This window comes from Onychomys torridus, chromosome 21, assembly GCF_903995425.1.
Source record: "Onychomys torridus chromosome 21, mOncTor1.1, whole genome shotgun sequence".
In the NCBI taxonomy this organism is placed as follows: Eukaryota; Metazoa; Chordata; class Mammalia; order Rodentia; family Cricetidae; genus Onychomys; species Onychomys torridus.
This window is the reverse complement of record NC_050463.1, coordinates 6,084,680-6,112,103: the sequence shown is the minus strand read 5'-3', so window position 1 is coordinate 6,112,103 and position 27,424 is coordinate 6,084,680. Positions and strand designations below refer to the sequence as shown.

The window sequence follows — 27,424 nt, the reverse complement described above, 5'->3', positions numbered from 1 at the left end:
GGTGTGCACCACCATGCCTAGCAAACTTTTTTTTCAAGGACTGAATCTGTAGCCCAGGCTAGCCTCAAACTCACCATGTAGCTGAGGATGACCTTGAACTCCTGATCCTCCTGCCTCCATCTCCTAAATGCCCTGAGATGACAGGTGTGAGTCACCAACTCAGTTTCTGCAATGTTGGGGATGGAGCCCAGGACTTCTGCTTGGTTTGGCTGAGAAGTCTACCCCTTTTCTGTATGAAGGGAGGAGCAAGCTGGAAGATTTGACCCACCTCCCATGCCTGCAGCTCTCCATATTGGCCATCATAAAGATCTGTGAAGTAGGGCTGGAGAGATGGCTCAGTGGTTAAGAGCACTAGCTGTTCTTCCAAAGGTCCTGAGTTCAATTCCCAGCAACCATATGGCGGCTCACAACCATCTGTAATCAGATCTGGTGCCCTCTTCTGGCCTGCAGGCAGAACATGCTGTATACATAATAAATAAATAAATCTTAAAAAAAAAAGAAAAAAAGAAAGAAAGAAAGAAAGAAAAGATCTGTGAAGTAAGTCCTGGTCTGTCCTATGGTCATCTTCTGTGACATGGCCAGCCCCTCCTTGGCCACACTTGCAATCCCATGGTTTGGCTGTGCACCCACTAAAGCCACCTCCTCCGTGGCAAGAGCAGTGGAATCACTGGCTTTCCATGCAGCCTGCTGGTGTTGCGGAAGAGACTAAAGAAGCAGACACAGCTCAGCCCTTACTCATCTCTGAGAATCCTTCTACTCTAAACACCTCGTACCAAGCCAGACAATACATCGTGTCCTGCCAGTCTGTGACACAACGTAAAATCATCTGGGAAGAGAGTCTCAATGAGAGATTGTCTCAATTGCATTAACTGATGTGGGAAGCCCCCGCCCATGGTAGGCAGCACCATTCCCTAGGCAGGGGTCCTGAACTGTGTAAGAGTAAAGAAATGGAGCAGAGAATGAGCAAGCAGGCACTCATTTCTCTGCTCGTGTCACATGACCAGCCCCTATCTTGATTTCTCCACAACTGTTGAACTATAACCTGGAACTATAACAAAGCCAAAATAAGTCCCTCTTGTTATATTTTAAAAATGGTGAGAGGAGTCACACCATACCACAGGGCCCACGTGGAAGGTTTATTGAGAGGAGGGCAGAGAAGGGGGCAGAGAAGGGGCAGAGACAGGTCCCCAGGGATGAGAAAGGAGAGAAAGACAGGGGAGGTGGGCAGGGCCTGCCTTTTATAAGGAAATGTAGCAAACGTGCTCAGGGGTGCTCTTAGTGGCTGCAGCTGAGGTATGTCCTGTCAGGACCCTAAGGGCAGCCAGTACAGATCCCTAAATGCTAACACCTCTCTCCTATAAGTTGTTTTTTGTCAGGGTATTTTCTTGCAGTAGCAGACATAAAACCAGGACAGAGTTTGGGGGTGGGTTGTTCTTTCTGGGTGAGAGAGTCATTAAGAGTTATTAACTCTACAGACAGTCAACAATACAGTGAGGCTCTGAAGAGAGACCAGGAACACGTGGCACAGTCCCAGCTTTCCTTCGAAGTTGGGGGGGGGGGGGTTCGAAGTCACCGGACTGAGGAACAGCCTATGGTTCGTGCAGGAACTGGCCTTCTGGATGTCTGGATCAGCTGAGGGTGAAAAGGGCAGGGATCTAAAACAAGTCACTGGAGTTGGAAAACCAAATTACTATGTCAAGGGATCGTCACAGCTTGGGAATGGCCCTGCCTAACACCTCCCCTGTCCACACACAAATACCAAATACGTACATACGCCACAGTGTGGCCCAGACTAACACCTTCCCCTTTACACACACACACACACACACACACATACACACTCACACACTCCACAGTGGGGCCGTGGCTAACACCTCCCCTGTATACACCAATATGCATATACACACTCCACAGTGCCAGGCATGGCTTGGTTGGACTTAGTATCCCTGCCCCACACCCTACACAACAATCATTTGCAGAAGCCTGCATCTCCCACAGCTGCAGAGGACTCAAGCCAAGTCAGGGCCACACACTGGACCGAGTACCACCAGGACACAGAGAAACAAGACCTAGCTATGTTGTGGCCTAAGATCGGGGTGAGGAACTGGCAGAATGCTCCCAGGGAAAGGCTATGAGTGGGATTGGGGGGGCAGAGCATTGATGCAGTCACCCCTTAGAGTCAGATCCCCGCCCCTTACAAAGACAGCACAGATCCAGGCTGAGTCAACAGTACGTATGCAGCCAGCAGCCAGCTCGCGGGGGCAGACATGTGACACAGGCGGAGGCCCTGCTGCAGGTTACTGATGGTGTTGGACCCCAGCAACATTGTATTCTTGAGAGGCAAGCCAGGTGGCCACCAGCTTGTTTTGTTTTGTCTAATACCAAGCAACAAAGTAGCTGGAATCACACAGTGATAAGAGCCTGGGCTTGGGATGTTCCAGTTCATGGCCTTTTCCCAGCGCCAACTATGTCAGTACACTGTAGCAAGCTGCTCCACCCTCCCGGAGCCTCCATTTCCTGTCTCCAAAATTGGCATGTCCTGGCATCTCCAATCACTGCATTAAAACCTAAACAGATACCCATAATGCCCCTAGAAAAGGATGTGGCTGTTGAATTTAGTGTAAATAGCTCCTAACTTTTGTTTGTTTGTTGTTGTTGTTTGAGACAGGGTTTTTCTGTGTAGCTCTGACTTTCCTAGAACTCTCTCTATAGACCAGGCTGGCCTTGAACTCAGGAATCCACCTGCCTCTGCCTCCAAGTGCTGAGCTAAAGGTGTGCAACATCACACCTGGCTCACTCCTTGCCTTTTTTTTTTTTTTTTTTTTTTTTTTTGAGACAGGGTTTCTCTGTGTAGCTTTGCGCCTTTCCTGGAACTAACTTGGTAGCCCAGGCCGGCCTCGAACTCACAGAGATCCACCTGCCTCTGCCTCCCAAGTGCTGGGATTAAAGGCGTGCACCACCACTCCTTGCTTTTTTATGCAGTACTGGAGATGGAACTAAGGGCCATGCACATTCCAAGCAGGGTTCTATGCATGAGCCATACCCCAGCCCCTCACTGGGGATTCTGGGCGGGGCTCCACCCTGACCACGCCCCCCGGCCCCTCATCAAAGATTCTAGGCAGTTTTACTGCTTCATTTTTCAGAATTTTAATCCCAAACTGTTTAAAATCTCACAGCTGGGGATCTCATAAGGAGCTCATAGGGAGCTCGGGGCAGGAGAGCGGCAGAGGAGGGGGGCCTACTACTGTTGTTTTCCTAAGTTGACTGGACTTGTAAAAGTTTATGTTTATACCCACAGACAGACGCTACCCCCAGCCTTGACTAGGGAAGCTTCTCTCCGCAGCCAACAGTGGTGAAAGCTCGTGGATGCTCAAAGCGCTGAGCATGAAGAGTGATGGAGTGAGTGCTCATCCCTAAACAGGATGCTAGTACCCCGCAGCTAAGGATCTGGGAACATGGAAGAGAGGAGGACTCTAAGAGCCAGGAGACCTTCAGCAGAGCTGCAGTGGCATCCTCTGGGCACAACACAAACATTGCAGTCGTGAACGTTCACACAGCCACCTCTGCGGCCTGCACTTGGCTTGCACAAGACTGATTCTACCCACAGTTGATCACAGATTGGAGAGGGGCTTGTGGGGCCCTTCCTGTCGCTGCTGAACCATCGGCTTCTGATGGCTTCTGATGGCTTCTGATGGAGGAGAGGTAATCATTGTCTCCAGTGTTCTACCCATTGATGCACACCAGGATCCAATGGCTAAATCTGAAGGCCACACACACAAACAACCCTGGTGAATCTCGCTGGGTGGCAAGACAAATGTAGTATAGGGAAAAGTAGAAAGGAGGGGGAGGTGCTGGCAGGGGTGGGAGGGAGAGAAGAGCGGATGGGGCGAGGGACAAACAGTCAAGGAAGAAAGCTGGTTAATTGAAAGTATCTGGGGTGGCTACAGAGACGGTTCAGTGGGTAAAAGCATGACTGCCAAAGGACCCAGGTTCAATTCCCCGCACCCACATGACAGCTCACAACTGTCTGTAACTAACTCCAGGCCTAGCGGATCAGAAAGGATCTGATGTCCTTCTGGCCCTTGCTGGCACTACATGTACATAATATACAGACATACATGCAGGCAAAACACCCATGCACATAAAATAATAATAATAATAATAAATTAAATTAAATAAAAACCAGGAAGACTTGAAGTTGGGAGGGTGGGGGAGGTGGTGGTGGATCTGGGAGAAAAAAAGTCTGACTAAAGAAAGGAAGAAAGGGAGGAAGGGCAGGAGAGAGGGGAAGGGCAGGAGTGGGGAGCATCAGTCTTCGCCAGCTGGCAATATCACAGTTGCGTCTGCAGTGAGGGGAAACAGCATGGTGGGTCATGCCTGAGGCCGAGTCCTGCCGCAACACCATATAAACCCAGGACATGGCAGTGCACAGCCCACATCCCAGCACTCCCGAGGTAGAGGTCACCCTTGGCTACTAATCAAGAGGAAGGCCAGCTTCGAGAAACCCTATCTCAGATGGGGGAGGGGACTGGATGGGTGAAAGCACTTTCACAAGCCTAAGGACCTGAGTTCAAATCCCTCAAACCTACATAAAAGCTAGGAACACAGCAAGGAGTGTGTGTGACCCCAGAGACCCTACAGAGGGGAGGAGGAGAAAGCAGAAGAGCCCTAGAACCTGGCAGTCCATGGCCAGCTGGAAGAAAGGCCCTGTCTGGAAGCAGACAGGAGATAAATGGCTGCCCTCTGATCCCCAGTGTGCTGGGGCAGACTCGTGAACTCGCAGATGTTTTGGATATCACTTTGAGGCCAGGCATGCTGTTGATCACCTGTAATCCCAGCATTCCAAAGGCTGAAGGCAGAAAGTTCATGAGTTCAGGACCAGCCTGGGCTACATAGTGAGTTCCAGGCTAGCCTGAGCTACATAGGAAACCCTGTAATTAAAGAAATAATGATCAACACTGAAGCAAAGACATGTTGATGTGGGGGAAGCACCCTTCTATTTGTGGGGTCCAGCTATGAGTCTTAGCCCTCTTATATTAGTCTCCAAGCCTCCTGGGGGTGATATCCATCTTTCAAGAGACCCAAGGGAGTTCTAGGGCCTTCCAGGGCTCCTCAGAACAGTCCCCAGCCTGCACAAGCATCCTTGCACACGGAAGGAAAACTGTAGAAGGTTCCAGAAGAGACCCCCAGGAACCAGTAGTATCTCACACACACACACCTGCCACCAAATCTGGACTCTGGAGATCCTGGGGCTGGGAGCCACCACCCTGCCCTGCCTATACAAAGGTTCTGAGAAGTAGGGGATCTTGGCTGGAGTGGAAAGGGGAGAAGCAGACACAGAGGAGGGAATGGGGTGGAGGGCGCTGTCCTAGATGGTGTTTATGAGACCCCGAGGCACCTCTCCAAGCAGTCTCTATGAAACCCCAGTGGAGAGGAACGAGACTCACTGATGGCACCTGGAAGCTGGAGTGGGGATACACCAGGACCCTGAGGTCTCAGAGAAGGTGCTTGCCAGGGAGATTCCTACATCCCCAGGCCCCTCCCTCCATACTCCCCCTATCCTCCCTCCATCCCTTCACTGGGAGCATCCTAGGCAGGCCCAGGAGGCGGAGCTTGCGGGTGACCCGGGCGGTGACGCGCTTACGGCTCCGCTGATATAGAGGCGCCCAGGGGCGCAGAGACAGCTCCGCAGCCGCCACCTCACCCAGTGTCCAGAGCCAGAGCCACAGCGGCCGGTCGACACCAGTCCAGCAGCACCACCACCATGCGAGAGATCGTGCACCTGCAAGCCGGGCAGTGCGGCAACCAGATCGGGGCCAAGGTGCGCGGGGCTGAGGAAGGGGTGGCGACGGGAGGGGCGCAGAGAGGGGTCTTTGGCTCCCCTAAGACTCCCCCAGGAATTCTGCGTCCCAGGGTGGTGGGGGAGGGGAGCCAGGACAGAGCCCGGCCGGCCGGGAACAAAGAGGCCGGTGATGGGGGCAGGGCCTGGCCTTGTGTCCCTTGGCCACAGCTGGCCTCACAGCTGGGCTACTGTCACCGTCAGCTGCCGGCACAAAGAGGCACGGCCCCTCCTCCCAGGGCTGCCGCCGGGATGGGCTGGCACCCAGTGGCTCTGGTGGGGCCCATCCTGTCCCTACCCCCCACTTCTTGCTGGCTCATGCTAGCTGTGGCTTTGAGTTCTCCAGTCACCTAGCAGGAGAGGAGTCAGTAACTGGAGAAGTGGCCGTAAGGGTGTTCCAGACTGTCACTGTGTCCCAGTCTTAGCACTTGGAAGGTAGAGGCAGGAACCCAAAAACAGCCTCCCATATACAGTAAGGTGGAAGCCAGCCTGGGCTATGTGATACCCTGTGTTAACAAATAAGTAAGTAAGTAAGTAAATAAGTAAATAAATAAGTAAATAAATAAATAAATAAATAAATAAATAAATAGGGGCAGTGTTGCCCAGTGGGTAGAGCCTTTGCCCAGGTGTTGTGGTGCATACCTATCACCCCAGCCACTGGGGAGGTGGAGGCAAGAGTTCAATATCATCCTAGGCTCTCTAGTGACTTTCAGGCTAGCCTAGGCTATAGGAGACCCTGCCTAAAAAATAATAAACAACAATTTTTTTTTAAACAGCAAATCAGAAAAAGCTACTCAGCCCTTCCCGTCACCCATCCCCACATCAAACAAACAAACAGTAGGGCAGGCAACACGGCTCCTCCGGTGCCGATTGCCAAGCTCGACAGCCCAAGTTTGATCTCCATGTGCTGGAAAGAAAGAACAGCCTCTGGCAAGTTGGCCTCTGGCCTCCACTCAAGCATGTGGCGTGAGGCTCCCCCACGTGAAATAAACTGTTTTTGAACAGTAACAAAAGGAAAATCTATTCAACTTTGCCATCACACGTCTCTCTCTAGTTCTGGGAAGTTATCAGTGACGAACACGGCATCGACCCCACTGGGACCTATCATGGGGATAGTGACCTCCAGCTGGAAAGAATCAATGTCTACTACAATGAGGCCACAGGTAGGGTGGCCAGTGGGGTGGACACCTTCGGTGGGGGGGGGGGGCTGGCAGGAAGGGACAGGATGTGCCCAGGAGCCTGCAGGGCCTGGCGCTCACCCCAGCCTTCATCCATCTGCCATCTCCACAGGTGGAAATTATGTTCCCAGAGCCGTGCTGGTTGACCTGGAACCCGGCACCATGGACTCCGTCCGCTCTGGCCCTTTTGGCCAGATCTTCCGGCCAGACAACTTTGTGTTTGGTGAGTCCCTCTCCGGTGTGGGCACACAACATGTTTGTTTTCATTTCTAACTAGCATCAAAGAGTCCACCGTGGTTGCTGCAAACTCAGAGGGACAGGGCAGCCTCCAGCTCGCCATATAGCTGAGGCTGGCCTTGAACTAGCTTACACGGCTTAAGATGACCCTGAGTTCCTGATTCTCCTGCCGCTGCCTTCCCAGTTCTGGGAGGGCAGGTGGGTTTCTGTGCTGCTGGGGGTGGAGCCTAGGGCTTCCTGCATGCCAGAGGAGCGCTGCAGCCACTGAGCCCCAGCCCTCTGGAGATGGTGTATGTAGGAAAGATGTGAGCAGGTTCTGTGTAGACACCATACTTTTCTAGAAGGGCTCTGAGCTCATCTTCCAATTAGGAGAGGAGCTACGACCACAGGGCTGGTGTTTAGCAATAGTCTCCAGTAAGTCCTTGGAATGTCGGCTCCATGGGGATGGCGTCGGGTCAGAGTGAGGGCAAGCCCGCAGCTGTCCTGTCCCCTACTGCAGCCCAGCCAGTGACCTTGGGCAAGGGAGTTCCCCTCTCTGGTGGATACAAAGTTTGTGGAAGATAACAGTGCCTGTGTGGGTATGGTGCATAAAGGTCCTCCGGATATGGCTGAGGAGAGAAAGATACAAAAATGTGAGGCGAGCCAAAGAGCATGCACACAAAGAGTGTGTGTCCCAAAGAGAGACGCAGAGGAGGAGGACATAAGAAAGGAAGGCAGAGAGAAAAGAAAGAAAGGAAAAGATTACAAGGAGGCTTGGGGAGATGACTCAGTTGGTCAAGTGCTGGGTGTTCAAGCATGAAGATGTGAGTTCAAATCCCAAGCACCCATTTGAAAATACAAGCACAGGAACTCATGTCTGTAACACTAGCTCTGGGGAGAACAGTGACAAGTGAAACCCTGGAGCTCACTGGCAATAGCCATGTGTGAGACCCTGTCCTGATAATAAATAAACAAACAAACAAACAAACAAATAAATAATAAGGTGGAGAGAGATAGAGGAAAACACCAGACATTGGCCTCCTACACGAGTGCATACACACACACACACACACACACACACGCACACGCACACGCACACGCTCACGCTCACGCTCACACTCACACACAGGTGACATGGAGCAGAGGCCAGCTAGAGGTGAGGGAGGGGCCATGTGAATTCGGGTAGAGAAGCAATTCCAGGCACTGGTGCAAAGGTCCCAGAGCTGATGAAGGAGTATCCAGGAGGCCCGCGTGACTTTAGCAAAGGGAATGAGGAGAGATGGAGGTCGGTCGAGGCAGGAGGGAACAGGGCAGGGCGAGCGGGACTTGTGGGCTGCAGGGTGGGGAGGAAGCGGGCGGGGGAGGACAGCGGAGACGGAATCAGCTCACGGGCGCCCTCTGGCTACTACAGGGAGCACAGACGGGAAAGGCTGCAGCCTGGTCTGGGCACTCCTGGGAGGAGCAGAGATTTTTCAAGCTTATGGGGTATGGTTTTATTTAGCTTTTTGTAGGAGCCTTCTAGCATCTGGATGAACGTGTGGCGAAACTGAAACACTTACTATTAAATATAATAATTATTATAGCACGTAATAGTGGGCGCTGGAGAGATGACGTAACAGTTGACTGCACTCTACTCTAGCAGGGGACCCTCCCTGTTTGTCTCCCAGGACCCTGGTGATCCTACAGCCATCTTCACCTCTGGCCTCTGAGGGCACTACACTCATGGTGCACAGACAAACATGCAGGCAAAACATTCACCCACATAAAAAACACGAATAAAATAAACTGGGCATGGTGGTGCACGCGTTTAATCCCAGCACTTGAGAGGCAGGGCTGGAGGATCTGAGTTCAGGGAGTTCCAAGACAGCCAGGGCTGCATAGTGAGACCCTGTCTAAGGGGGGAGGGAAGAGTAGAAATTAACTAATAAAAGAATAAAATAAAATTTGAAAGGTAACTATGTAATTAAATTAATTACATCTTAATAATAATAATGATTGTTTGATAATAAAGTATCAATTACTATTTATGCCTATTATATTAAGTGACTGTTGTTAATAGTAATAATTTGCTGTGTTATTACACAGTAGGGTTACTGCAGACAGTGACAATATTCAGAATCTCAAGCAGCTGAGGAGAAAGATTTTAAATGTTTGTAGGATAAATAGAACAGTGATGTCCATTTGAGGAAGTTGTTATCTTTATCCTAATTCAAACATTGGACAGTATAGCCCTGTATCAAAATACAGTGTGGTCCCCCCACAAATGTGTATAAATTTTATGTCTTGGCCAAAAAATAAATCTGGAGCCTGGTGTGACAAAGGAGCCACCAGGAAGCCTGTGTGGCTGTGGCAGAGGCAGGAGGGAACAGAGCCTGGTGAGCACTCACCTGGCCTGCACAAAGCCCTGGATCCGAGTCGGGGGTTTAGCTCAGTGGTAGCAAGAGCAAGGCCCTGGGTTCGATCCTCAGCTAAAAAAAAAAAAGAAAAAAAGAAAAACGCCCTGGATCCATGGCCAGCACCATAGAAACTGGGTTTCCTGGTATCTGTCAACATCTCAGCGCTCCATGGAGCAGGAAGGTCGGGAATTCAGGGTTATCCTTGGCTACACATGGGGTTTGAGACCCTGTTATTAAATAAACAAATAATCCAAGCATGGCATGGCAGCCTAGCCCAGTCATCAAAGCACTTAGCAGGCAGACCGCCAGAGTCCATGAGCAGCCAGAGCTACATGGTGAGAACCTATATAAAAAATAAAATAGTCAGCAGTGGACAGTGGAGGTGCACGACTTTAATCCCAGCACTCAGGAGGCAGAGGCAGGCAGATCTCTGTGAGTTCAAGGCCAGCCTTTTCTACAGAGTGAATTCCAGGACAGCCAGGGCTACACAGAGAAACCTTGTCTCAAAAAACCAAAAATAAATAAATAACATAAAACCACCTAAGCAAAAAAGTTTGGGGGGGGTGTCGGCTAGAGAGATGGCTCAGAGGTTGGGGATTTAGCTCACTGGTAGAGCACTTGCCTAGCAAGAGCAAGGCCCTGGGTTTGATCCTCAGCTTAGAGAGAGAGAGAGAGAGAGAGAGAGAGAGAGAGAGAGAGATGGCTCAGTGGTTAAGAGCACTGCTGTCTTCCAAATGACCCAAGGGTTCCCAGCACCCACATCAGGTGGCTCACAACCACCTGTAACTCCAACTCCAGGGAATCTGACACCCTCTGCTGATCTTCAGGGAAACATGTGCTCTTGTGCACATGAATAAGAATAGAGCTTTATTTGTTTGCTTGTTTGTTTGTTTGTTTGTTTGTTTTTTAAAAGTCTCACTATGTAGTCCTGGCTGTCCTAGAACTTGATATGTAGACCAGGCTGGCCTTGAACTCACAGAGCTCCCACCTGATCTGCCTCCCCAGTGCTGAGATTAAAGGTGCACACCACCACACCCAGCTAAAATAACGCTATTAAAATAAAAAGAAACCGTGCGATGGTGGCACACAACTTTAATTGCAGCACTTGGGAGGCAGAAGCAGGCAGATCTCTGTGAGTTTGAGGCCAGCCTGGTCTACAGAGTGAGTTGCAGGACAGGCTCCAAAGCTACACAGAGAAATCCTGTCTCAAAAAAATAAAATAATAATAATAATAACAAAGTGAAAATAAATAAAATAAAACTAACCACCACAGTACCCAAAAGTAAATTCAATAATTAAAATAACAATAATGTTAACATTAGTCCAGCCTTTTCAGTGTCATTTATTAATGACTGAGACAGGGCCTCATGTAGCCCAGGCTGGCCTCAACTCACTATGTAGCTGTGGCTAGTCTTGCATGCCTGATCCTCCTGCCACCACCTCCTGAGCGCTAGAATGACAGATGAGGCTAGCACATCTGGCTTCTGCCCTGGCTAGGAGGGAACACAGGGGAACCCAGGGCCTCTTGGGCAGGGCTCTACCCTCCGAGCCTGGCCGGGGACTCTTCAGCACTGATAGGTTGGAGAGTCCACCCTTCCCCATGCCTGCGAATCCAAGCCTGTCCCTTCCCCAGGTCAATCCGGAGCCGGCAACAACTGGGCCAAGGGTCACTACACCGAGGGCGCCGAGTTGGTGGATGCGGTCCTGGACGTCGTGCGCAAAGAGGCGGAAAGCTGTGACTGTCTCCAGGGCTTCCAGCTGACCCACTCGCTGGGTGGTGGCACCGGCTCAGGCATGGGCACCCTGCTCATCAGCAAGATCCGGGAGGAGTTCCCAGACAGGATCATGAACACGTTCAGCGTGGTGCCATCGCCCAAGGTGTCCGACACGGTGGTGGAGCCCTACAACGCCACGCTGTCTGTGCACCAGCTGGTGGAGAACACCGATGAGACCTACTGCATCGACAACGAAGCCCTGTACGACATCTGCTTCCGCACGCTCAAGCTCACCACCCCCACCTACGGGGACCTCAACCACCTGGTGTCCGCCACCATGAGTGGGGTGACCACCTGCCTGCGCTTCCCGGGCCAGCTCAATGCGGATCTTCGCAAGCTGGCGGTGAACATGGTACCCTTCCCTCGTCTCCACTTCTTCATGCCCGGATTCGCACCCTTGACCAGCCGGGGCAGCCAGCAGTACCGGGCCCTCACGGTTCCTGAGCTGACTCAGCAGATGTTCGATGCTAAGAACATGATGGCCGCGTGTGACCCGAGACACGGCCGCTACCTGACCGTGGCTGCTGTCTTCCGGGGACGGATGTCCATGAAGGAGGTGGACGAGCAGATGCTAAGTGTGCAGAGCAAAAACAGCAGCTACTTCGTGGAGTGGATCCCCAACAACGTCAAAACAGCCGTGTGTGACATCCCGCCGCGCGGCCTGAAGATGGCAGCCACCTTCATCGGCAACAGCACGGCCATCCAGGAGCTGTTCAAGCGCATCTCGGAGCAGTTCACCGCCATGTTCCGACGCAAGGCCTTCCTGCACTGGTACACGGGCGAAGGCATGGACGAGATGGAGTTCACCGAGGCGGAGAGCAACATGAACGACCTGGTGTCCGAGTACCAGCAGTACCAGGATGCCACGGCTGAGGAGGGCGAGTTCGAGGAGGAGGCCGAAGAGGAGGTGGCCTAGGCCCCCTGCCATCACCCTCACCCTGGGGCCTCCTGCCAATCACCCGGACCCTGGGGCACACCAGCAAAGCTTTGACCCTGAACACTCCACATCTGCCCGCAGCTGCCTACCCCCTTTGGACCCCGTGAGCATCATCATATCCCCTGCTAGCACCGTCCAAGCCCAGAGCCCAGGTTGCTTCTACTTATCACCTTTAACCCCAGAACCCCACCTTCTCTCCAACCCTCTTCTAATACCCATAACCCCCCTGCCCCCACACACACACTCTTCATCTCCTTGAGTCTTAAAAATCGTGTCTTTTATCCTACAGCCCTCCCCTGCACTCCTGAACCATTACCCACCACTGACATCCCCAGATGTCTCTCTAGATCTTGATTTACATTTTACCCATGCTCAAGCGCCCCCCTTCACCTCTCACCTTACCTTACCTTTGACCTCACAGCTCCCCACTCCCGACCCAGCCAACACCCTCACTCTGGCTCCCATAAGTCCCAGTGTGTTCCTGCCCTCGTGCCTTAGTTTAGATGTCACCAGCTTGGCTTTACCAGGGAAGAGCTGGAGGGAAAGGAAAGAGAGGCCTGTGGCCTGCGGTGAGAGAGCTCCTCCCCGCTGCCCACCCCACCCTGCTCTTTGCTGACCCCCCCCCCATCAATAAAAGAGTCATTGCTTTGATAGGGTTTTCTGTTCAATTTATTTTCTCCTCTGAGGGCAGCCAGGGAGGGGAGTGGCCCACAGGGAGGAAGAGGGCCACTGAAGACTGAGTGAAGAGAATAAATAAGAAGGACAGAAAAGGCCTCGGCTGCTCCTAAGTATGGTGGGGGAAAAGGTTTATTGTAGGTGTGTGGGACAGCAAGTCAGAGGCAGGGGTATCTGGGGGAGTCCAGAGTGGACAAGGCCAAACTGAGCTGGGTCATGTGGAGAGAGTGGGAGGGGAAGGGAAGAGATGGGAACCAGGTGGAGCAGCCAGGAGGCCATAGGTCCAAAAGAAGGGTGCACAACCAAAATGTCTGGATTATATAGGGAAGAGGCTCTGGGGGAAGGGCAGCCCAGCCCCTGTGCTGGAGAGTTCAGGGTAGAGGGCAGGGTATGCCAGCCATACATGCCTACCTATAACAGGTAGGGACTGAGGGCTGCTGAAGGCCAGGTCCGCTTTGATATGTTAACTCCGCATCTCAGCCATTTGTCTGGGGTTTGAAACTTAACAAAGACCAGATCTTGGGGTGGTGGGGTACAGAGATCGCAGAGCCAAACAGACCAGGGTGGACCAGACCAACCCCGAGATATAGGATAAGTCCTTTGCCCACCAGGAACATGGTGTCTACTCTCTGCTCTCGTTACTAAAGTTGGGGCCACAGTCTGTACCCTAAGAGGTCAGATAGGATTTGTTCAGTGTGGCCACATCAGGAAGGTGGGCCTGAGAGGTCCCTGGATTTGTCTCTCTTCCCAAGTGGCCACACTGAACACATCTCTTTTTCTGCATTTGGTTTGGTTTGGGTTTTTAGTGTTCTTGAGTCAGGATCTCACTATATATCCCTGGCTGTCCTGGAACTCACTATGTAGTCCATGCTGGCCCCAAACTCACTGAGCTCTGCCTGCCTCTGCCTCTGCCTCCTGAGTGCTGGGATTAAAGATATAGCTAATTGGGTTGTTTTGATTGGTTTCTCGAGGATGGGTAACCACACTTGACTTTTCTTTAATCTTGTTTTATATTTTTTTAAATATGATGTTGATTTTATTTGTAATTATGTATATGGGTTTGTGGAAGCCAGAGTCATCACATCCCCTGGAACTGGGGTTGTGAGCCACCTATGTGGGTGCAGAGAACCCACATCTTGTGCAAGAGCAGTCCTTACTTTTAACTACTGAGCCATACCAGTGTTCTAAATTTAACATCTTGGGGTACAGACAGAGACTCTAAGTTCAGTAACACCCAGGCCTGTCTTCAGTCAGTTCTGTGACCTCTCTCAGTGAGGTGTATGTATGAGAGTGTGTGTGTGTGTGTGTGTGTGTGTGTGTGTGTACGGGCCATGAGGTGTGTATACGGGCCATGAGGTGTGTATGTGTGAGAGGTGCATGTGTGCATGATGGGGGTGTGTGTGTGCATGTATGTGTATGTGGTGTGCGTATGTGCACATGCGCATGCATCACCTTACCTGGGTCTGGACCTCTCTGCATCTCCATCAGGACTCCTGCATGACCCCAGTAATCACCCTCTGTGACTCTCTTTTGTCCTTCAGTGTAGCTGCCCCCACCCACCCCTGCCCCCCCACCCCCCCCCCACCCCCATAAATGAAACAACAGGAAGTTACCTGAGTGGTCTTCACAGATTTTCAGGGGACTCAGAAAGAAAGGACCTGAGTGTGACCATGGAGATCTCCCAGCCTGCCCTGCTTCTCACCCACCCTGTCCCCACCTAGGCTAGGAAGCCAGAACTTCTGAGTTGCTCACAGCGGGTGGGGGCAGGGGCCTCCTTCTTCAGAACGTCACCCTGTTAAACTTCCTCTCTCAGCCACACAGGAAGCTGAGCAGATCAGGGGCCCTGCCCCAAGCAAGCACAGGCTCCCCCAGCCCCAGGAGCCCAGGGGGAAAGGGCCCAGCTGGGCCAGCCCTGCGGAGACCATGGGATCCACAGAGAAGTAAGAGCTGGCTTCCCTCCTTCCTGCACTGCAAGATTGCTAGGCTTCATAGGGGGTGGGGGAACAAAAAACAAAAAAACAAAAAAAAAACATGGTAGCTGGGGCTTCAGCAGGGGAGGGCCCAGGAGGCGCAGCCACCCACCCACAGGGGTGGACCCCCCAGGCACCTGTTCGGGCCGTGCATGATTCCTCTTCAATGTTCCTGGCTCCGGGTATGTGTGATGAAAACAGGGATTTTAAGAGTGTGACGCCCCAGTAAGGACGGTGTTTTAGGAAGGTGGTTTCCCGGAGGGGATGGGTGTGAGAGAGGATGGTGGGAGACTGTGTGTTAACCTTAGTCAGGGACTTATGGGTGCCTTGTGTCCGCATGACCACAAGGTGCTGGAGGAGCCCATGTCTGGGTCTAACAGGACGGAAGAGTGTTGGCCTCTGACAGCTGGGCCCCAGCATCTTCTTCAAGACGTGGCAGGCACAGGGAAGGGGAGGCTGCAGGGCTCACCGTTCAGTGCCAGGGCACCTTGCTCTCCTTTCTCTGCTGCAGAGTGTGGACCTCACAAACTCTCCTTCAGAAACACAAGGACAAGCCTTAAAAACTCTGAAAGGCACAGAGAGAAAAGAGACCGGCACACACCTGAGCCTGCAGTTCTATCCTGTAGATTTAAAGGACAGACACCAGACAGAATCACAAGTACGCGTGTGTACTTGTGCATGCATGCACACACACACACGTGCTTTTTACACTCAGACACACCATCACAGGCCAGGCCCCATCTCTCTTGCCTCTTTCTTCTCTCTCTCTGTCTCTCTCTCTGTCTCTGTCTCCGTCTCTCTCTCTCTCTGTCTCTCTCTCTCTGTCTCTCTCTCTCTCTCTCTCTCTCTCACACACACACACACACACACACACACACACACACACACATCTCAGTCTCTAGTTCTCTCTTTGGAGACAGGGTCTCAGTATGTGGCCCTGATTGACCTGGAACTCATATGTAGAGCAGGCAGGCCTTGAACCCACAGAGATCTGCCTGGGCTTAAAAGTATGGCCACCATGCTGGCTTCCTCTCTTTTTCCTTCTCCTCTCTACCTAACCCCCTCCACATCCTTCAGCAGCGTTCACACTTAGCTCCACCCCTCAGGGTGCCCACACTGGCACACCTAGTTACACACACATGTTCAGAATAGGGAACACACACACAGAGGCACAGATGCAAGAATCAGAACCCTCACTCCCTCCCTCCCGCTAAAGCCCCTTCCCCCCACAGAAAACAACCCCCTGCTGTGTTTGACTGGTTCTTCGAAGCAGGCCGCCCCCACTCCCTGGAGGAGGGTAAGTTGAGAGGGCTGGCCAGGGCTGGAAGGATGGCAGGGAGGATGTGAGGCCCAGAGGACAATGTGAGCTCAGCAGGCTACTCTCCCCGCAGATCCCCAGATCCTGCGGCAGTTCCCGCCCGACTTCCAGGAACAGGTATTCAGAAAGCGCCCTAGGAGGGGTGGGCCTTGAACCCTGAATCGAGGGGTGAGGCTGACATGAGCCCTGTGTTAATGCTTCTTCCCCTCTCCAGGAGGCCATGCAGATGATACCCAAGTTCTGTTTCCCTTTCGACGTAGAAAGGTATGAAAGGGACAGAGAGGTGGGGACTCCCAGGCTCTTGGGGACCCCAAGAAGGACCCTGACAACTAAAGAATTATAGGCACAGGGACCCAGAGACCCAAGAACTGAAGTCAGGTGGTCCTTCAGTGTCAGCCTAAGTGTGTGTTCATGGGTGAGCACTGGCATATGGAGGCCAGAGGCAGACCACATGTCATTTCCCAGAAGCCGGCCACAGTTTTCTCTTTCTATAAATTTTTTTGTATTTATTTATATTGGGAGGGGGTTGGGTTTTTTTTGTTTGTTTGTTTGTTTGTTTGTTTTGAGACAGGTTCTCTCTATATAGCTTCGGCTGTTCTGGAACTCACTATGTAAACCAGGCTGACCTTGAACTCAGAGATCTGCCTGCCTCTGCCTCTGGGATTAAAGGTATGCCCTCCACCGCTGCCTCTGCCGCCGCCACCACATGGCCATCTTTTTCTTTCTTTCTTTCTTCCTTTCCTCCTTCCTTCCTTCCTTCCTTCCTTCCTTTCTTCCTTCCTTCCTTCCTTCCTTCCTTTCTTTCTTTCTTTCTTTTTTTTTCTTTTTTTTTAAACCAGCCCCACACTGGTTTGGTTTGGTTTTGTGTTTTAGGTTTCTATCCTGTGTTTTTGCTTGTCTGTACGCCATGGGCATGCCTGGTGCCCAGGGAGGTCAAAAGAGGGCATCAGATCCCCTGGAACTGGAGTTAAGACATTGTGAGCCACCATATGGGTCTGGGAACCAAACTCTGGGAGAGCAGCTGGCGCTCTAACCATCGGGCTGTCTCTCCGGCCCCTATACACCTTGATTTTTGACACAGAGTCTCTCACTGGCTTGGAGGTCTTCAAGGAAGCTTTACAGGCTAGCCATCGGCTCCCAGGGCTTTCATGACTTATATCTCCCTGGCTCCAGAATTATAAGTGTTCACCAGTACACCAGATTTAATTTTATTCTATTCTATGATTACTGTGTGTCTCTGGTGGAGGTGTGTGCCTGCACCACAGGAGCCCAAGGTTAAAGGATAACTCTGTGGAGTTGGTTCTCTCCTTCCACCATGTGGGTCTCTAGAGAGCAAACTCTTGCCACCAGGCTTGCATGGCAAGCCCCTTTTCCTGGTAAGCCACCTCCCTCCCTGGCCTCCAGATTTTCTTTCTTTTCAAAGAGGGGGGCGTAGGGGCTAGAACTGAGGTCTTCAGTCTTACAGGGCACACATCTTAGTGACGGAGCTACAGCCTCCAAGGTTCAGGGTTCCTGACTGGAGGGGACCCACAAAATACTGAGCTCAGATGTCACGCAAACAAAGAAACCGTGCATTCACGGGCCATCTGCAGAGTGTGACAGAAGGAGTGAAGAGCAAGGAAGTGAGGCACAAAATGCCCAGTCTCCACCAGAGCCTCTCCCTCCAGGGAGCCGCCCAGCCCCGCGGTCCAGCATTTCACCATCGCCCTCACTGACCTGGTGGGCACCCGTAGATTTGGCTTCTGCCGCCTGCGTGCCGGTGCATGCAGTTGCCTCTGTATCCTCAGGTGGGTGACATGGGGCCCTGAAACCGAGTGGGGCAGATGGGGACACACACTAGGCCTCGTGATGGACAGGGACATGTGTATCACCAGCCTCCACGCAAGGCTGAGGGACCATTTCAGAGGTGAGGGCGGAGAGACCATACGAGCCAAAGGCCAGAGGACCAGAGTGAAACGGTGTCTCCTGGACATTACAGAACCCATGCTCATGAACGCACACAGGCACAAGACCTGCAAGCCGTCAAGCCAGCCCAGATCCCAGCACGGGGGCAGGGCTTATGAAGTCCTGAGGGGGTAGAAAGCATTCTTCTCTTGGGAGGCTTGCACTCTCCAGTGGACGGCCCTACACCTGTGTACTTACAGATAACACTAAGTGGACTCAGTGAGGGGCAGGGGTTTTTTTTGTTTTGGTTTGGTTTTTGTTTGTTTGTTTGGTTGGTTGGTTTTTGGTTTTTGTGGGTTTTTTTTTGTTGTTGTTGTTTTGTTTTGTTTTGTTTTGAGCTGAGGATCGAACCCAGGGCCTTGCACTTGCTAGGCAGGCGCTCTATCACTGAGCTAAATCCCCAGCCCTAGATGGTCTCACTCACTATGCAGCCCTGGCTGGCCTGGAACTCATTATATAAACCAGGCTGGCCTCAAACTCCCAGAGATCCTCCTGCCTCTGACTCCTAAGAGCTGAGATTAAAGGCGTGTGTCACCACACTTGGCTGATTGAATAGATTTTAAAAACAACATTGCGTGTGAAGTTGAATGGAGGAAGATTGGAGGTGGGGGATACTGAAGGGGTAGAGATGGGGGTGGATTTGATGGGGGTGGATTTGATGGGGTGGATTTGATGGGGTGGATTTGATGGGGTGGATTTGATGGGGTGGATTTGATGGGGTGGATTTGATGGGGTGGAGATGGGGGTGGGTTTGATGGGGTGGAGATGGGGGTGGATTTGATGAAGTGAGATGGGGGTAGATTTCACGCACACATGCAATTCTCAAACAATAAATTTGTAAAATTACGGGGTCCCCCAGGGGCACTTCCTAGACCCTGACCCCCTCCCCGCCTTCTCTCTCTCTCTCTCTCCAGCCACCTTCCCTGGTTTGAAGTGTTCTACAAGATCCTCAACACTGTGGGGGACCTCCTAGCCCAGAACCAAGTGAGAGCAGGCCCACCCTCAGTTCCCACCCCAGCCCTTCCATCACCTCACCTAGCCGAGGCTGTTCTTAGGATCCCCAGCCTAGGGGAGACCCTCAGAATCCCAAATCGACCCTCCAGGGCAAACTCCTCCTGCATCCCTCAGGTCTCAGAAGCCGAAGAACTCCTACAGAACTTGCAGCAACACCCTCTCCCTGGACCAGGGTTTTCAGGGGAACCAGAGATGGTGAGTAGCTCCCGCGTGTTTGGGCGCTGGCTTCTTGCTGGCGGTGGAGGCTGCGAGCCCGGCCCGGGGCCCCACACACTTACCCCTGTTCCCCAGGGCAGCAGCTCGGCCATCTGGAGCCAGTGTGGGATCCTGCCTCCTGCCCTGGGGAAGGGCAAGCCGGTGAGTGGAGCTGACCCTCCTACCCCGCCCAGCCCTAGCTGAGACCACCATCACCAGGGCAGACTGACTGAATCTTCTCCCCATGCCCCTACCAGCTTTCTTGTTTTGTGGACCCTGTGGACCCGGATTCTGCCGGCCTGCCGTCAATTCCTGAGAACGTGAGTAAGGAGCACGCAGCGTGAAGGACAAAAGGCGGGACGGCGAATCTCGGCTGTTCGCCCCACGCCCAGCCGCTGTGCCTCTCCATCCCCCAGAGGAACCTCACGGAGCTGGTGGTCGCTGTGAGGGACGAGAACATCGTGGGGCTCTTCGCGGCGCTGCTGGCCGAGAGGAGGGTCTTGCTCACCGCCAGCAAGCTCAGCACGGTGAGGAGGGATCTCCTCCCCTATGGGACCTCAGGGTGGACTCTAAAATCCCCTCTTTCAGCCCCACCCCTGTGGAGCCTCCTCATTGGTAGCACTATCTAGTAGCACAGGCTCATCCCGAGGACCAGACCCGGCCTAGCTCCGCCCCCCACTCCCGCCCCTCCTCCGAAGATGGGGCCTTAGCTCAGTGAGTTAAGTGTGCTTGCCTAGCAAGCAGGAAGCCCTGGGTTCCATTCCTAAACCGGCATCAACCAGGCCGGCAGACACGGTGCTACACACCTGTAATCTCAGCCTGAGGCAGGAGAATCAGAAGTTCAAAGTCACCCTGAAATACCTAGCTTGAGGCTAGCCTGATACATGAGGCCCAGGTCTCAGTAAACAAACAAACGAACTAACTAACGAACAAACAAATAATAAAGAAAGAGAGAGAGAGAAAGGGAGGGAGGGAGGGAGGGAGGGAGGAAAGAAAGAAGGAAGGAAGGAAGGAAGGAAGGAAGGAAAGAAAGAAAGAAAGAAAGAAAGAAAGAAAGAAAGAAAGGAGTTTTTAAAATCCTAAGGCCATGAGCAAAGGTGCTTACAGCAGACATGCTGGAAGGAAAGATAGACCTTACAAGTTGTCCTCCAATGTGCACAAGTGAGCACACACACGCGCACACACACACATACACACACACACACCACTCACAAATAAACATAATTTTTTTTGGTTTTGTTTTGATTTTTTGAGACAGGGTTTCTCTGTGTAGCTTTGTACCTTTCCTGGAACTCACTTGGTAGTCCAGGCTGGCCTCGAACTCACAGAGATCTGCCTGCCTCTGCCTCCTGAGTGCTGGGGTTAAAGGCATGCGCCACCACCGCCCGGCAAATAAACATAATTTTATTTTTTTATTTCCGCTCCTCTTTTATGTTTTATATTATTTTTTTAAGATTTTTTTTTTTAATGTGTATGTCTGTCTGTGGTGTGGAAGAGGCCGGAAGATCCCCGCCATGGCACTGGAGTTAGAGGCCGTGGGAATAGCCTTGGGGTTGCTGAGAACCGGTTCCTGTGCAAGAGCGGACAGTGCTTTAACCACCGAGCCGCCTCTCCTGCCCGCAAGTGTGTTTCTGTGTGCTTAGCATTTTTGTTTTTGTTTTTGCTTTGTTTTTTTCAAGACAGGGTCTCACTGTGTAGCCCTGGCTGTCCTGGAACTCACAGAGTGCAGTGGTCTGCCTTCCCGAGTGCTGGGACTAAAGGCCTGTGTCACCACCGCCCGGCTGCTTTTTAGCTTTGCTTTTAACGGTATTCCGTAGGGCTTTGCACAGGGTAGGCAAGCTTTCATTACAGGGCCATATCCTCGGTACTGGTTTTGTGAAATTACAGCTTACTGATTTTGCTTGTGAGGGGCCTGTGTTCCACAGCCTGAGTGTGCAGGTCAGAGAACAACTTGGAGGAGTTGGTTCTTTCCTTCTACCATATGGGACCCTGGGAATCGAACTCAGGTCCTCAGACTTGGCCACAGGATCCTTTACTCTCTGAGCCATCACACCCACCCTCTTCTGTTGGGGTATTTGTTTGTTTGTTTGTTTGTTTTATTTTGTTTTTGAGACAGTCTCACTTCAGTCCACACTGACCTAGAACTCACTCTGTAGCTGAGCCTGGTCTCAAACTCACATCAACACCACCACCACCACCACCCCCCACCACCCCCACCCCAGCTCCGACTCCTGAGTGCCAGGATTACAGAACCACTGCATGAGTTATTTTTTTTTTTTTTTTTTTTTTTTTTTTTTTTTTAATCTGAGCACATGGAGCTGTAACTGCCCCAAATCTTGGGTCTCTACTTCCTTAGAGGGTCTGAGTTCCGCCCAGCTCCCCAGCAATGGATGGAGGAGACAGGACAGATGGGGGAGGTGGAAGCGCCCATCTCAGCGACCCAGGTGGTGGGTGGGGGAGTCTAAGGTCTAATTCCACCACCTCCCTCCTTCTTACCCCCAGCTGACAGCCTGCGTTCACGCGTCCTGTGCTTTGCTCTATCCCATGCGCTGGGAGCACGTCTTGATTCCCACGCTGCCCCCACACCTGCTGGATTACTGCTGGTGAGAAAAGAGGGGGGCAGGGAGAGCCTGGAGTGTTGCTAACCTTTAATCTTAGCACTTGGGAGACAGAGGCAAGAGGATCTCTTTGTGTTCCAGGACAGCCTGGTCTACATTGAGGTCCTATGACAAAAAGTTAAAAAAGAAAATAAAGAGTTCCAGGCTAGCCTGGGCTACATATAATAGGCAAAAGGCTTGGGGGTTCAAGGCATGTACCCCCCTCTCCCGTCCTCTCCACAGCGCACCCATGCCCTACCTCATCGGAGTCCACGCTAGTCTCGCTGAGGTGAAACACCCAAGGCTCGGGCTGGGGAGGGAGTCCCTCCTCTCCCCCGAGTTCCTCGGAGCCCCTGATCTGTGTGGGGCTCTGAATGACAGCCCGCATTTGTCTCCGGCAGAGAGTTCGGGAGAAGGCACTGGAAGACGTGGTGGTGTTGAACGCTGACTCCAACACGCTGGAGACGCCCTTTGACGACGTGCAAGCGCTGCCCGCAGACGTTGTTAGTGCCGCCGCCTCCCACCCCCTGCTCCTCAAGATGGAGCCTCCAGCTCTGCCCATCTCAGGGTCTCTCCTGTGTTGCCAGGTATCCCTGCTGAGGCTTCGACTAAGGAAGGTGGCGCTGAGCCCCGGGGAAGGGGTGTCCCGACTCTTCCTAAAAGCCCAGGCCCTGCTCTTCGGAGGGTACCGCGACGCCCTTGTCTGCATCCCGGTGAGCAAGTGAAGAGGGGAGATGCCCAAGGACAGGCCTCTTGAAGGACCCTGGAAAAGTCACAACATTAAGAACACCTAGTGGCTCACGGTCTCGTGTAGCCTAGGCAGGCCTCAAACTCAATGTGCAGCCCAGGATGACCTTGGACTCCTGAACCTCCTAATTTTTTTTTTTTTTCTTGAGACTGGGTCTCTTGTAGCCCAGGCTGCCCTGGAGCTCACTATGTAACCCGGCAGCAATCCTCCTGCCTCAGCCTCCCACACTATCAACATTATTTAATGCTGACAGCCACATTACAGACGAGGATGAGGTGTCCCATGAGTACACAGCAGGCGCCCAGTCAGTGCTTGCTATATGTGTTATGAGGTTGAAAAAGAGATGGTGGGAGACAGAGGAGCTGCAGGGAGCTCTGGAAGGGATCCTTCTTCCAGGGTCAGCCGGTGACCTTCAGCGAAGAAGCTTTCTTGGCGCAGAGGCCGGGGTCGCCGCTGCAGACCTTCCACAAGAGGGCGGTGCACCTGCAACTGTTCAAGCAGGTGAGCGCCCAAGGGGGGGCTGAGGGTGGGGCTTAGGGGGAAGGGTGGCTGCTGACCCCTGGGGGCGGCGCCTAGGGGCCTGGCCTAGGGTGGGAATAAGGATGGGCTGTGGGTCCCTGAGGGCGGGGCCAAGGGGGAGGAGCGAGGATGGATTTGGGGACAGATCCTGACTTCAGGGGCCAAGTTGGATGCCTAGTCTTTTTTGTTTGTTTTGGTTTGGTTTGGTTTTTTTCGAGACAGGGTTTCTCTGTGGCTTTGGAGCCTTCCTGGACTAGCTCTGTAGACCAGGCTGGCCTCGAACTCACAGAGATCCGCCTGCCTCTGCCTCCCGAGTGCTGGGATTACAGGCGTGCGCCACCACCGATGCCTAGTCTTTAGGTTTCCTGACTCCTGGGGCCTCGGGAGGGACCTGGCAGGGCGCCTTCTACCTCTTCAGGGAACAGGCACTTCCTAGTGATATGTTGACCCTCTCTCTATATCCCAAGTTCATCGAAACCCGACTGGAAAAACTCAATGCTGGGGAAGGCTTCTCAGACCAGTTCGAGCAAGAGATCATTGCCTGCTGTGGGGCTTCCTCAGGTGAGCCCTGGGCTCTCACCCCATCAACTCCCCAAGCTTAGGCCTGCCTTGGTACTCATAATTCTCTCCGTTTCTCCAGGAGCCCTCCGATCCTACCAGCTCTGGGTAGATAGTCTTAAGGTAACAAAAGCCATCCCTGTTCCTGTCCATAACCAACCCCACCCGCTCTTCTCTCACCACAGGCCCCAGGAAGAGGCTTGGTTAAGCTCCCGGGTGGAGGCACAGGGGGGCAGGGCTGCTCAGCAGAAGACAACCCGAGGTGGGAAGTGGAGTGTTGGGTCCAGCCCTGGTGACCTCGGGGGCCCCAGTTTCTCTCTTTTGGTGCTTTCTCCCCCAACCCCTTACAGAAAGGTGGTGATGCCCTCTTGCATTCGATGAAGGCCAAAACCCGACCAGCTGTCAGGAACATGTACCGATCGGTGAGACCGGCTGTGTGGCAGTTCCTCTTGGCTAGGGTGACCACGGGGAAGGGACAGAGGGAGTCTTTGTGTTGTATATGAATGTGTGCATGTAGAAGACAGGGTTGGCATTCTTACGTACTTTCCCCTTTGGAGTTTGTTTTGAGAGATGGTCTCACTATGTGGCCCTGGCTGGCTTCAAACTCACAGAGAGCCACCTGCCACTGCCTCCTGAATGCTGGGATTGTCGTGCCCCACCACACCCAATAACTTGCGGCTTTTTGGGGGGGGGGGTTACATTTATTTATTTTGGGTATTTGTTTATGCCATCGTGCATGTGTGGATCAGAGGACAACCTGTAGACGTTGCTTGTGTTAGCCCAGCAGTGGTGGCGCACGCCTGTAATCCCAGCACTCGGGAGGCAGAGGCAGGTGAATCTCTGTGAGTTCGAGGCCAGCCTGGGCTACAGAGCTAGTTCCAGGGCTACACAGAAAAACCCTGTCTCAAAAAGTAAATAAGTAAGTAAGTAAATAAATAAATAAATAAATAGAAATTTTTTGATAAACTTTAGGGCTTCCCTAGAATCCACAGAGAACTAACACCTGAGTTATACACTGTCCTCCAGAGTTGTGCCATGACTCATGTTCCCTCTCCCCCCAATAAAACACACACACACACACACACACACACACACACACACACACACACTGGCAGCCAGATCATTTCACTACTTTGTTCCTTAGCTTCCATTCTTGAGTTTTTTGGGGGGAGGGGGGACATTCTGGAGCTCAAAATTACCCTTAGACCTGCTTTTACAGTTCAGATCCGTCCATTTGATTTTAACCCTGACACATGATGGTCAACCCTTCGGTTTATGGCAGGGTGACTCCCTCCAGGAACACTGTGCATTAGTCAAAGGTACAGACATAGCTTGGAAGACACAGGATGGACGGATGGCAGGAAACAGCCGTCCTGGGGAGCCAAGTCCGTCTCCCTGTGTCAGGGCTAACGGTATTGGGTCATCATCCTAGGCAAAGAGTGGCTTGAAGGGGGTGCAGAACCTGCTTATGACTAAGGTAAGACCCAGGGTGAGTTCCCCACCCACAGGTAATTCAGGGGACTGGGGCGGTACCCCAGCCCACATGTGCATCCCTTCACAGGATGGAGACTCTGGCCTGCAGAGGGGAGGCTCCCTGAGAACCCCAAGCCTCGTCAGCCGCTCAGATCGCCTGCAACAGCGCCTGCCCATCAGCCAGCACTTTGGGCGGGTGAGGATGCCCATCTTCCCCACTGCATGCACACATGCACACACACCCAGAGTGAGGACGCCTGCTCTCGCCCATCCCACATACACACACACCACAGACACACACACGATTCTCCCCGAATCCACCATTCATACCCAGGGTCCTTCAAACTATTTCCCTTTGTTGAGGCTCCAACGTAGCTCAGGCTATTCTCAAACTCTCTATACAGCCAAGTATGACTTTGAGCTCCTGATCAGCCACGCCCAGTTTAAACGGTGCTAGAGATCAAACCCAGGACCCTGTGCATGTTAGGCAAACCCTCTAGCAACTGAGTTGCATTCTCTCAGCTCCCTGGTTTTGGGGATTTTTGTTTGTTTGTTTTTATTTGTTTGTTTTTAGACCAGACTCATCTCAAACTCAGAGATTCACCCCAGCCCTTGTTCTGTTTTTAGAGGAGTCTCACTATGTAGCCAGTCAGGGCTCAAACTTGCAATGATGCTCCTGCCTCAGGCTGCAGAATGCTAAGAGGACAGACGGGCCGCAACATGCCTAGCTCTCTTTCCAATTCAAGCTGGAAAGCCCCAGCCCTGGATTCTGAAGCTCCTGGGCCCCTCCCCATTCTTCCTCCCTTATCTTTTTCAGAACAGGCCCCTCCGCCCTAGCAGGAGGCTCAGAAGAGAAGAGGGACCTTCTGAACCCCTCGGGGAGAGGTAAGAAATGAAGCAGGTCAAGGTTGGGGACACAAGCGACTGATGAGGTGGGTTGCCTCCAGACCCCGAAGCAGCCCAGTGAAGCCCAGGATGTCCATCCTCATTCCAGGAGCCCTGCCTTGAGCCCCGAGGACACCCAGAGTCCCTGGGCAGAGGAAACTCTAGACGGCAGCTTTTTGGGGTCCGGAGAAGAACTGGATCTGTTGAGCGAGATTCTAGACAGTCTAAGCGTAGAAACCAAGAGTGGCGGCCGGCTGAGGGCCAGCCAGAGCTTGAGCTGCTGCCAGCAGGGGGCGTCGGAGAGCTGCTTCAGTCTGGTAAGACCCATGACCCTTGCCGCCATGCCCTCCCAACCTGTCAGTCCCATCCTCACCTGACTTCAACCACACCTCCTGCCCCCCCCCCACCTCTGCCCAGCCTGACATCCCATCGAGGTCACCATGGCAACTGGAAGAGGATGAGCATCAGCGATCCCCGGAGCTCCAGCCCTGGTCCTTGCCAGGGGACCTGCAGTCTCTTCAGGACACTCCATCTTTAGAGGTTACAAGCTACTCCATGAACTGTTCCCAGGAGCCCTCAGACATCTCTCCGCAAGCATCTTCAGCCACTTCAGCAGACCCCAGCTACCAAGGGGACCCCGAATTCTCTGCTCCCACCAAGCCGGATCCTAGAATCCCACAAAGCCCTTGCTCCAGGCTCCTCCCAGTGCCCACTCAGCCCAGCCCGCCAAAGAGCCCCCAACTTCTTGCCCCCACAAAGCTCAGCTATGACACTGTTGGGACATTACAATCCATTCGATCTCCCTCACACTCCAATTCTCCAGAGAACCCCAGAAACCAGCCTCCCCGGGTCCTGCGGGATCCTGCTCAAGTCCAACCCCTGAAGGAGCTTGGAGTAAGCAACTGGCAAGGGCCCGCAGCCAGGCAGCCTCGCGTTGCTGATCTGAAAAAGTGTTTTGAAAACTAAGAGCAGGGGTGTGGAGAGGACCCCGGCTCTCAATAAAGCTGATTTTCCCCCCTTGGCAAATTTATCTGGGGTCTCTGTCAGCTCAGAAACCTACCTCACCCACCACCAGAAGCGACCTCTAACCATCTTTAAGAGTCATCTGAAGGCCCTTCCCCGCCATCTCCATCCTGTTAGGACCCTGAAGAGCTTACAAGTCAAACCGAACTCATCTAAGCTGATAT

At 52.7% G+C, this 27,424-nt stretch overlaps 2 protein-coding genes across 6 annotated transcripts; both read left to right on the top strand.

Annotated features, from left to right (window-relative positions):
- The first annotated feature begins 5,619 nt into the window (after positions 1–5,619).
- On the top strand, positions 5,620–12,992 carry Tubb4a (tubulin beta 4A class IVa). Its single transcript, XM_036170919.1, has 4 exons — positions 5,620–5,821; positions 6,894–7,002; positions 7,130–7,240; positions 11,263–12,992. Exons 1-4 carry the CDS (start codon positions 5,765–5,767, stop codon positions 12,318–12,320), a joined length of 1,335 nt encoding a protein of 444 aa, XP_036026812.1. The 5' UTR covers positions 5,620–5,764; the 3' UTR covers positions 12,321–12,992.
- Positions 12,993–14,430: 1,438 nt separating this feature from the next.
- Dennd1c (DENN domain containing 1C) lies at positions 14,431–27,263 on the top strand. Of its 5 annotated transcripts, none has more exons than XR_004943404.1 (24): positions 14,434–14,956; positions 16,219–16,283; positions 16,378–16,421; positions 16,519–16,568; positions 17,972–18,091; positions 19,163–19,232; positions 19,377–19,457; positions 19,554–19,619; positions 19,715–19,777; positions 19,874–19,984; positions 21,960–22,060; positions 22,298–22,343; positions 22,456–22,557; positions 22,642–22,767; positions 23,199–23,303; positions 23,789–23,882; positions 23,962–24,002; positions 24,230–24,301; positions 25,162–25,198; positions 25,312–25,356; positions 25,441–25,548; positions 26,170–26,237; positions 26,347–26,554; positions 26,655–26,799. XR_004943404.1 is itself a non-coding variant. In XM_036171169.1 (24 exons), exons 1-24 carry the CDS (start codon positions 14,940–14,942, stop codon positions 27,201–27,203), a joined length of 2,382 nt encoding a protein of 793 aa, XP_036027062.1. In that variant the 5' UTR covers positions 14,609–14,939; the 3' UTR covers positions 27,204–27,263. The 5 variants fall into 5 exon arrangements, 4 of the variants coding, with proteins under 4 accessions (XP_036027061.1, XP_036027062.1, XP_036027058.1 ...); XM_036171169.1 differs by having other exon boundaries at positions 14,609–14,956; positions 25,162–25,191; positions 26,655–27,263; XM_036171166.1 differs by lacking the exon at positions 25,162–25,198 and having other exon boundaries at positions 14,610–14,956; positions 26,655–27,263.
- The last annotated feature ends 161 nt before the right edge of the window (positions 27,264–27,424 follow it).

What these genes read in the sequence shown, in the direction of transcription:
- Tubb4a (XM_036170919.1), top strand. Translation starts at nt 5,765, where the DNA reads ATGCGAGAGATCGTGCACCTGCAAGCCGGGCAGTGCGGCAACCAGATC. An exon ending in GCAACCAGATCGGGGCCAAG is followed by an intron (nt 5,822 to 6,893) that starts GTGCGCGGGGCT and finishes GTCTCTCTCTAG; the next exon opens with TTCTGGGAAGTTATCAGTGA. An exon ending in CTACTACAATGAGGCCACAG is followed by an intron (nt 7,003 to 7,129) that starts GTAGGGTGGCCA and finishes CCATCTCCACAG; the next exon opens with GTGGAAATTATGTTCCCAGA.
- Dennd1c (XM_036171165.1), top strand. An exon ending in TCTGGGTAGATAGTCTTAAG is followed by an intron (nt 24,003 to 24,229) that starts GTAACAAAAGCC and finishes AACCCCTTACAG; the next exon opens with AAAGGTGGTGATGCCCTCTT. An exon ending in TCTGAACCCCTCGGGGAGAG is followed by an intron (nt 26,238 to 26,346) that starts GTAAGAAATGAA and finishes TCCTCATTCCAG; the next exon opens with GAGCCCTGCCTTGAGCCCCG.